Below are 11,044 nucleotides of genomic sequence, written 5' to 3' on the forward strand. Positions count from 1 at the left end.
GAACAACCGTACAGAGGATGTGTGGTCTATGACGGAATTTTGGGACAGAGCAAGCATTATGCAAGGCTGTCCAAAAATCCGACTTTTACCAAACACATACATAATAATTTATTGCTTCAAATGACAGAACAACTATCTGTCTTTGTTCCGAAGATTGGTATTAACGAATCAAACTATTGCACATGTCCATTTAAGGCAGCATGCTCCCGCCAAAAGTTAAATAGTTGGATTGCAATTAAATTGAGGAAAATTTGTAATAGAGGTCACAAACTTTAAATCATAGCAGGCGGATCTCGATCCTTCAAAATATGTATGATAGACAGTTTTGGTCCAAAAATCCGTTAGTCGGTCAAAAGTAAAGCGTTTGAACTTAATTTGAAAGATTTTGAAAAGAGCGAAATGGCCTTTTAACTTTAATTAATTTAAACAAGGGAAACTTGCATCGGAGATCCCAAAACTTTAAAGAATGTAGAGAGATCGCAACCTCTAATAATTATGCGTTGAAAGGACCTCTAATGTTTTTATCAAAATTCAGTCACTTGACAGAAAAATAAAAATAAATAAATAATAAATATTTGTCTTCCCCAATTCGCCTAACTCCCACCCCTAACGGATCTTTAAAGGTGGGGAGGCCTACGCCACTGTCATTGCCACTACCACTAATTTTGGTTTTGAAAATAATTTATCTATCTTTATTAATTTATTTTCAGTTTTTTAAAGGTTCTTGTTATGATGAGGAAATTGAGTTGATTTGAATGGAAAAATACGATCAACAGAGGTAAAGGAACCGAGGCGGCATATCGTGAGGCTCACCAACCAAGCATATGAGGTTTGTTCAATGACTAGGTTTGGCGTGGGTTAGGGTTTACGAGGTGAAGGTGGGTGGATTGGAGAAGATGAATTATTTTGGCCAATTTACGAATTTTTGGATAAAAATCGTTACATATCCTTTCGGTGCATATTATTTAAAGGTTTTGATCGTGCAACACAGATTTTTGAAAGGTTTGGAATCCTTATTTTAATTAATTAAATGTTAAATGACCATTATACATTTAAGATTGTGTATTGTATTTGTATTGAAAAGGGAGGAGAAAAAAATGTATAATGTATTATTAGCTCCCTTTTGGCCCCCATTCTCATTCTCATTCTTTTTCTCTATCTTATTTTCAACCACACAATCTCATATAAAATAATATTACACACAAATTAAAAACTTTTCATTCTTTTTTCAACCACACATTTTTCAGAAAAAACACTATTCCATCCATTAAAATTAGCTAAGAATGGGGCCAAATGGGGGGCTTAGTTTTCAATTTTTGAAAATGAGATATTCGACCTTGGTGATTAACTTGTTACTCAAGCAATAAGTGAGGATCAATAGTGCTGATATAGGTTGGTAGAGGAAGCCACCCTCGACGACAAGCAAGACGGATCACTGCACTTCGATGCAAGGCCACCGACCCTTAAGGGGTGCTTTACCACCATGCACGACCATCGACTCCCCAGGGGCGCTTTACCACTACCCCCAGGGGGAGCTCTACCACTACGCGAGGTCATCGACCCCTCAGGGACACTCTACCACTACCCTTAGAGGTCGCTCTACCTCTACGCGAAATCTTCAACTGGCATGGAATTGGCCATCCAAACACTTAGCCATAAAACCTCTAGTAGATTGACTAGGTTCCATGGCGGTTGATACGGGTAATCGGGTATAACCTCCAGGCGGGAAGTTAAAGACCCCCCCACTAAGAACGTGGGGGTAGTGAGAATGCCAACGTGGGACACGTGGCACCACAACCGCCCAACGGTTATCTAGCTCCCAATATCTATAAATACCCCCGGATGTGACACAGGTAAGGGGATCTCTCTCTCTCTTTTTAGTCATCTGAATTCCAATCGCATCTTTTCCAAGTCTTTGAACTAATTCTCACGCCGGAGGTAAAATGGGGGAGGAAGCCTCGCCTTCGTTTTTCAGGTCATACACACTTGACGGAGTAGTCGGAACGCCAAACGCCACCAGGCAGATAGAAGGGTATTGTTCCACAACCACTTCATTAGCGCCGTCTGTGGGAAATTCTTCCACTAAACACAAAGGTCATGTCGAGAAGACGAACAAGAAGTGACACATACCTATGAGCAGTAACGACGGAGGCAGAATTAGAATCGGTTGCTAGAGGCCCTGATCCGTCGTCGCCGCCGCAGTATGTGACGCAAAGCTAGTTCAGCGCTCTAGAGACCTAGTTAGCAGCCATGATGACCCTCTTGCAGAATCAAACGCAGAGAGCCGCCCTTCTACTATGTTTGGCAGAGGCCCCGCCTCCATCTCAGGAGGCGCACATAGAAACACCGCCTGCCATCCAACCGGTGACCGCAGGCTCGGGGCTCTAGGGATGACGGTCTTGCAGTCCGTCCCACCCCTGGCAGATCTGGAGCGAAGAATGGAGGAGATCATGACGAAGAAAATTGATGACACGATATCTAAAAGAAAAGACAAACGCAGGCAAATGATCCTAGAAAAGGACCCGTTCGCGCCCGAGATCATGGCGGTCCCTTTGCCTAAAGGCTTCAAGCAGCCTATGATAGAGGCTTACGACGGGGTCAAGAATCTGCTTGACCACCGACGGACCTTCGTTGATCTGATGAGACTCGATGCAGCACCCAATGTGGTAATGTACCGGTCTTTTTCCCCGACTCTACAAATTTTGAGTGGACTCAAGAGTGTGAGGAGTCTTTGGCGTCCTTGAAGAGGCCACTACAACAGCCTCCCATATTGACCAGCCCATGCCCTGGGACGTACTATGTCTCTACCTCGCAGTATCACCACGGCCAATCAGTGCAGTTCTCGTAAAGGAATTCCCAAAGGCACAGAAACCAGTCTACTATGTCAGTCAAGTCCTCAAAGGCCCTGAGATAAGGTACAGTTTGGCCGAACAACTGGTGCTCGCATTGATCATTGCAGTCAGAAAATTGAGGCCTTGCTTTCAGTCCCATACGGTTCAAGTGATGACCGACCAACCCATCAAACAGATCCTACATCGACTAGAGACATCCGAAAGATTGCTAAAATGGGTAATTGAAATGAGTGAATTTGACATTGAATTCAAGCCAAGGACTGCCATCAAAGCGCAGGCTCTGGCAGACTTTATTACTGAGCTCACCACCCCAGCAGAATCCCCGGAAGGGCAAAAGACAGATTGGAAGGTTTTTGTGGACGGTTCTTCAATTACGGAAAGATCGGGGGCAAGAATCATAATGATTGGACCAGACTCCGAGGAATTGGAATACTCACTGTGCTTCGAGTTCCTCGCCACTAATAACGATGCTGAGTATGAAGCAGTAATCACAGGCCTAGGTCTGGCAGCTAGGCTGGGGGTGTCTTCGATAGAGGTTTGCAATGACTTGCAGCTGATAGTTGGACAGGTGTCGAGGGAATATGAGGCTAAGGATGGAAAGATGACAGCCTACCTGATGAAAGTAAGGGATCTAGAAAAGGGGTTCGCAAGTTTCAGGATGACAAAGGTCCCACGAAAGGAAAATGAGCGGGCAGACGCACTAGCGAAACTCGCATCAGCAAACCCAAGAAATCTGTCGCGAACAGTGAATGTGCAAGTCTTGCAGCAACCCAGCATCCAACGCTGGGTCGAGGTGAAAAATATTGAGTACGGGGAAAGCTGGATGGATCCGTTAATCAAGTACCTCACAAAAAATAAAACACCGGAAGATCCCTTTGAAGTAAGAAGGTTGAGAGCTCGGGCAGCCTCATTCACCATCATTGATGGGCAACTTTACAAGCGGGGTTTCACCATGCCATATCTGAAGTGCATATAATCCTTGGAGGCTAAAAGGATGCTATTTGAAGTACATGCTGGGACTTGTGGTAATCACCAAGGGGCAACATCCCTTGCTTTCAAAATTCTACGGCAAGGCTACTATTGGCCAACCATGAAAAGAGATGCCAAAGAACTAGTAAGAAAGTGTGACACATGTCAACGACACGAAAATTTGATCCATGTCCCAGTCAAGCAGCAGGTAACCATATTTGGAGTATGCCCATTTTTTCAGTGGGGGATGGACATTTTAGGTCCTCTACCTTTAGCCAAGGGGCAAAGGAAGTTTTTGCTGGTCACCATCGACTACTTCACCAAGTGGGAAGAGGCAGAACCACTTGCAACCTTCACGACTGCAAACGTACATGGTTTTGTATGGAAAAATATAATATGTCGATTCGGGATACCCAGGGTAATGGTGACAGATAACGGCAGACAATTTGACAATCATAGCTTCAAGGCTTTTTGTGCAAATTATCACATCGACCATAGATTGACTTCGGTCGCTCACCCACAATCGAACGGGCAAGCTGAAGTAACCAATCGAGTCATTCTTTGGGATCTGAAGACCAGATTGGAAAGGAAAAGGCGCTTTGGGCAGGTGAGCTTTCCAATGTGCTGTGGGTGTACCACACAACTCCACGAAAGTCAATCGGGGAGACGCCATTCAGACTAACTTTTGGGACAGAAGCCGTAGTCCCATTTGAAATTTTAAGTGAGACAGGCAGGATGAAAGTCAGACAGCCCGATGACACCACGACCAGGGGAGAACTCGGCCTACTAGAAGAAGTAAGGGAGAAAGCGACAATAAAGATGATGGTCTATAAACGGAGAGCCGTCAAATACTTCAATCGGAAAGTGAAACCAAGAATCTTTCAACCAGGGGACCTCGTGTTAAGAGACGCGGCAACAGCAGGAGACCTCCTAGCAAAACTCGGACCAAACTGGGAAGGTCCATATGAAGTGATCCGCAGCCTAGGAAAGGGGCTTATAGCTTGAAAGACATGAAGGGACAACCACTGGGTAGACCGTGGAACACAGAGCATCTCAAAAAATACTACCAGTAAATTTTAGAATAGACACATGGACTATGTTTTTTGTAAATACAGTAGATAGATTGCCTTGTTAATTCTCTCTATGTAATGCCTCACGGAGGCACCCTTAGTTGCATTTGTTTATTCAATGAAAAATCTTGGTAGTAGCAAGTGATGAGGGCGCTAAGGAAGGGCCAGCCCAGCTGGGACGTCCCGGTGCGCCTACTGAACTCACGAATCCAAGTATTTTTATACCGATATGCAGTCTTAGACTTCCCCTCATCCCATGAAAACATATGGTCGACATAGCCTACGCGACTAGGCGAAGAGCCTTAACAAGCCAAAAATTGGCTAAGGCCCTTAACCACTGGACCTCTCTCTCCCGATGGTCGACATAGCCTATACGGCTAGGCGGAGAGCCTTAACAAGCCAAAAATTGGCTAAAACCCTTAACCACTAGACCCCTCTCTTGATGGTCGACATAGCCTACGCGGCTAGGCGGAGAGCCTTAACAAGCCAAAAATTGGCTAAGGCCCTTAATCACTAGACCCCTCTCTCGACGGTTGACATAGCCTATACGGCTAGGCACGGGGTAACACAAGGCTAAAATTAGCTAGGGCTATCGACCACTAAACTCTGACAGCCACTCCCCCGCACCATCAAACAGTGAAAAGAAAAAGAAGAAGGACGACATGAGAGACGATAAGTTGAAGGAACAATGCACTCAACACTAATAATAGCGAACGAAAAATGTGTTTACACATATGAGAAATTCTTCCCCACACCCAGGACAAGTAGGAAATAATGAGAATAAACAAAAATAAACACGAAAAAGGAAAAGCTAGCAAAGAAAACAACAACTAAGAAATGCTTCAGCTTGAAGGGGAGACATCCCCACTACCACCTCGTGATGAACATCCAAATGACCTGGATGACTATGCTCCACTCCCCTTCCCTTGTGCTGCGAAAGAAACCTATCTAGACCAGAGGGGTCTATAGAAGGATGCTCGGTCATAATCCACTCCTTGGAAAGTTTGATAGACGCTGTCATCACCTTCCCCCCATATGAATTCAAAGCCTTAGCATAATCAGACGACGTCTTATACTGCTCCACAGATACTCAGCTGAGGCCTTATACCTCTCAATCGCCTCATCTGGAGCGCGAGCCAAAATAGAATGCAAGTTGTCGTCTCCGTCTCCTGCTCGCAAGCTCGAGCATCCGATATCTCCAGAGATTTTATCAAGGAGGATATCTTTTTCTTGTAGTGATGAGCCTCCTTTTTCTTTTCTTCAGTAAGAGTCTTCAACTCCGAGACTAGGTAGCGATTCGATTCAGTGAGTCCGGTCTGGAGGGCTACCACCTAAGAAATGAGGGGGGTAGAATAAAAGTCAAGCGTTAAAACCAAGCTTAAAAGGAAAGACCCAACATAAAAGAAAATGTGAAATTGGAAACGTACCCTCCGGAGATAAACAGCCGCAGCCCTTTCAATGTCGTCTGCACTATGCCCTGCAATTGCTCTAGAACGAGCGAGCGTCACCAAAGACTTGAGCACCCCCATCTCATGATAGCCCCGGGTAGGAGGAAACCCGAAGTTGGGAAGTGAATCCTCGCGCTCACATCGTGCACGGCTGGAAGCGCCCGGCCTAGGAGCTGGAGCCACCTCACGAGGCTCGTCTGAAAGCTGGGAGGTCTCGTTGATCGCCCGAGACTTCCCCCCTTGGTCGGCCGCCCTCTTTCTCTTTGAATGGATAGGTGATGGATCCGCCTCATCCCCCTGCCCGTGGTCAGGCATGGAATCCATGATCCCTTCAAGATCAAGTTCTGCCCCAACACATGTAAGTTAGAATCCATTAAGATCGCAAGGTAGAAGAGCATGAGGATAAAAAACAAAAAAAGGGGAGGTGAACACAAAAGCTTACCATCAACGAGAGCAGGGCCCTCATCGCCTCCTGGTAGGGTCTTCAATACCTCATCAAGATCAAAGTCCATATCTGTATGCACACACCCAAACTCATCAGTCCTGAAAAACTAAAAGCAAAAAATAATAAGTGAACGTGTGTGCATGCAATAAAAAAAATCGACGGAAACAACCTACCAGTATGACGACTCATCCCCACTATCAACATGTTCTTCATGGTCAAGACTGATCCTAAGTCCGGTGCGAGAGGCGGTACACCAACCAACTCCTAGATTTGAGCATTTAGAAAGGGGGTAACTTGTACTTGGCTATTGAAGAGACGAATTTGGGGGCGTCGCCAATTGGTGTTAAAAGAGAACCGACCTGCTGAAGGCCGGACGAAGAAGAACCGGGACTTCCATCCGCTATTTGAATTTCTAAATTTAGGAAATTGCAAAGGAACCCCGGTGGTAAAATAGACGAATGCATTACACTGAACTAGCTCATGCATTTCGAAGACACATCTGAAAAAGGTCTATGGAAAGTGATATTTTCCTTTTTAGAGAAACATATAGGAAATATAACGCATTTATCCACGCGTTGGGATTAATTTGACTAGGAGTAAGGTGATACTCATTGAAAATCGACACAAAAAAGGGATGAATGGAGAATCGAAAACCCCCGTCCATAACATTCCTGTACACGGCTACCTCGTGGGGATCAGACCCGGAGAGTCTTTCTTTAGAACCGGGGGCTCTATAGACATAATCATCAACCCGGTCATACTTACCTAGACATTTTTCCAACTTAAGTGGTGAATTGTAGAGACTATAACTTTTTAGTATATCTAAGGGGACAACCTCACCAATCGGGTCTCGTCCAATTTCTAAATTTTGGTTTGGAAATTTGGTAGAATTAATGTACCTCTTTGGGGAATTTGGGACAAATGCCTGAGAATCGATTGAATGAGTTTCACTATCAATGTCATAAAGAGATCTACCGGACAAAGGGGATGAGTCACTAGCGAGTCGGGTCGAGGGGTCGGATGGGCCACGAAGTTCAGAAGAGGGCGGGCGATGGCTTGCCTGAAGGCTGGCCCTCGGTCAACCAGCCATAGGGCTGGTCGGACCTCCTCCGGTACCCTCCGACGAGGGTCCAGTCGAGTCACCACACCCCCATCACTATTCTCATTGGAATGAGAAGAAAGAATAGTCTTATACATGACAACAAAAAAAAGATGAAGAGAAATTCAAAGCAAGACTTGGGATTAAAAAGGAGAGAATTTTACCTTAGAAGGGAGAAAGCCTAGGATGTTGAGAGAAAATGAAAGTGATTCTTTGAAATAAAAATCACCCCCCTTTTATAGACACAAGAATTCAAACTTTTTGGGGAGGAAAATTCCCTCCAACATTAGGACCATTAATGGGGTGCCATGTGTACAGTAAAATTGCTAGTTGATTTTGATTGCATTTCTCAACTTGCTAATACGAACTACTCATTTATCAATTAAAAAAAAAAAGAAGAAATTTTTTCAAACCAACCCAGATAAAAAAAAAAACTGCTACCCCTTGCCGAAAACATCGACAAGGAATAGAGGGGGCTAATGATATAGGTTGGTAGAGGAAGCCACCATCGACGACAAGCAAGATAAATCACTGCACTTCGATGCAAGGCCACCGACCCCTTAAGGGGTGCTCTACCACTATTCCCAGGTGGTGCTCTACCACCATGCACAACCATCGACCCTCCAGGGGCATTCTTCCACTACCCCCAAGGGGAGCTCTATCACTACGCGAAGTCGTCGACCCCCCTCAAGGGCGCTCTACCACTACCTCCAGGGGGTGCTCTACCTCTACGCGAAATCTTCAACTGGCATGGAATTGTCCATCCAAACATTTAGCCATAAAACCTCTAGTGAATTGACTAGGTTCCATGGCGGTTGATACGGGTACAACCTCTAGACGAGAAGTTAAAGACTCCCAATTAAGAACGTGGGGGTAGTGAGAATGCCAACGTGGGACACGTGGCACCATAATCATCCAGCAGTTATCCAGCTCCCAATATCTATAAATATCCCCGGATGTGACACAGGTAAGGGGATCTCTCTCTCTCTCTCTCTTTAGTAAGTTGAATTCCAATCGCATCTTTTCCAAGTCTTTGAACTAATTCTCACGCTGGAGGTAAAACGGGGGAGGAAGCGCCACCTTCGTTTTTCAAGTCATACACATTTGACTGAGTAGTTGGAACGCCGAACGCCACCAGGCAGATAGAAGGGTATTGTTCCACAACCACTTCAAGTGAAATTGTTAGAGAAAAAAAATACCCGTGCCTTAAAGCAATTCCAACCAGTACAAAACTTTGTCCTGGTGTTTGAATAGGTGACATATTTCATTACTTATTTTTTGGAGCGAAGCTTAGATATAATTGCCCTTTTAAAGACAATTGTTCGTTGTGAAGATTGGTGCCTTGCTTCCAATGGTTGGTGTGTCAAGCACCAATCTAGACATCCATCACCTTGTACATTCTTTCATCATGTGGATAGGATAAAGCTATTAGGTTGAGGATGTACTTGCAATACCGAAGATGCCTCGGTATATTACCAAGGTTAACCCACAATTAAAGTTGGTTGTTTCTACTTTGACTTACCTCGATGATTGTCATTAAATAAATCTCCTCAAATCTTTTAACGAGTTTTTTTAGATAAAATAACGATTTGTCCTTTTTATTTTATAATGCAAAGTTCAATTGGATTGACTAACGAAAGAATGGATAGAAATCATCTATTTGGATGAATGCTGCTAATTTTCGGTAGACACAATTGTCCAAAAAAGGTTGGGGATGAATTTGTAAATAAAACGAAAGATTGTGAACTTTTGCTACTATTTACCTTTCGATAAAAGACAAGTCCCATCGTGAGTAGTGAGTTCGAGTTCGGAAGGCGTAAGTTGAACGGTCAAGATCACACCGATTTGCTAATTCCTTTTTCTCTGTACAACATGCACACAGGATCATGTACCTCCCACCTATCCGAACAAATTTGATAATTGTATACGGAGATTCTACCGATTGATTAAAGCATTTTACTCATAATTGAGAGCGAAATCTTGAGTTAATTTCAAAGATGAATTTTCTATGTTATTTTTCTCTATCTCATTACCCATTTAATAGTACTTATTTCTTCCCATTGATTTGAATGTCAAAAGTTTTGTTTACCTAGTATGGTTGAGAAATATAACAAGATGTATGAATATCTACTTTTTATTACGATTTTACAGTTCACAAAAATGATTCATAACCTATTCGAATTGAATAATGCCAAATAATATATTTAACTTTTAAAACATGTCATGAAACATAAGTTTTCTATTCTACATTGTTAAACGCGCATATAGAATAACACTTTCTGAAGAAATAAACATGATTTCTTATATAATTGTTAAAAATGAGTTGGTCGAGTCAATAGATTGGCAAGGAATTAATAAATTGAAAAAACTAAGAGTGTATTTGATTGACATGAAAAATATCAAATAGAAAAGAAAATATTTTTCGTCTTTCGTGGAAAATAAAAAACACATTTACCCAAGGAAAATGTTTTTCTTAAAAATAAGAAAAATTAGGCTTATTTTCAAAAGTTGGAAAATATTTTCCGTGAAAAAAAAGAGCAATCAAACACTCTAAATAGAAATTTGGGTAGAAAACTGATATTTTTCAGAAAAAAATAAATATAATCAAACACACCCTAAGTAAAAATAACTACTATTGATGCACTATTAGATAGGAGAATACGAAGAGAATGGGAAGGGACAACCCTACATAAGAAGCCCCACTCTTGAATGCAATAAATTCCCTATTTGGTTTTATTAACTTTGACATTTTTTTTAATTTTTAATTTTTAATTTTTAATTTTTAATTTTTAATTTTTAATTTTTAAGTAGATCAAACAAGAGCTAAAATCATCCTAAATTAGTTTGAGGGACCATCCTTATTTATAACCTTATTACAGGTGACATAAAATTACAAATTAAGCAAACAAGAAGACTAAAATAATAAAACAATTTAATAAATTAAGAATCTATAATTCAATTTAATAACTATAAATGCTAGACCATCATTTATTTTTTTTATGAACTTGTCACAAGTGACTTATAATTATAAATTAATTAAATAACGAAAATGACATAAGACTTCAAGAAATTAGAAGACTACACCCTTCTGTCAAGACTGGAGTTACCGACTCCGCCAGTTGGAACCGGTAATAAATCTTGCGTGTCGGTGCCGACACTAA

The 11,044-nt window shown here is 42.4% G+C and overlaps 1 protein-coding gene across 1 annotated transcript; it reads left to right on the top strand.

Moving 5' to 3' along the window:
• The first annotated feature begins 2,781 nt into the window (after positions 1–2,781).
• Positions 2,782–4,503, top strand: LOC111397850. The gene is made up of 2 exons (XM_023024820.1): positions 2,782–3,732; positions 3,838–4,503. Exons 1-2 carry the CDS (start codon positions 2,782–2,784, stop codon positions 4,501–4,503), a joined length of 1,617 nt encoding a protein of 538 aa, XP_022880588.1.
• The last annotated feature ends 6,541 nt before the right edge of the window (positions 4,504–11,044 follow it).

The sequence above is a fragment of the Olea europaea genome, chromosome 7, assembly GCF_002742605.1.
Source record: "Olea europaea var. sylvestris chromosome 7, O_europaea_v1, whole genome shotgun sequence".
Lineage (NCBI taxonomy): Eukaryota > Viridiplantae > Streptophyta > Magnoliopsida > Lamiales > Oleaceae > Olea > Olea europaea.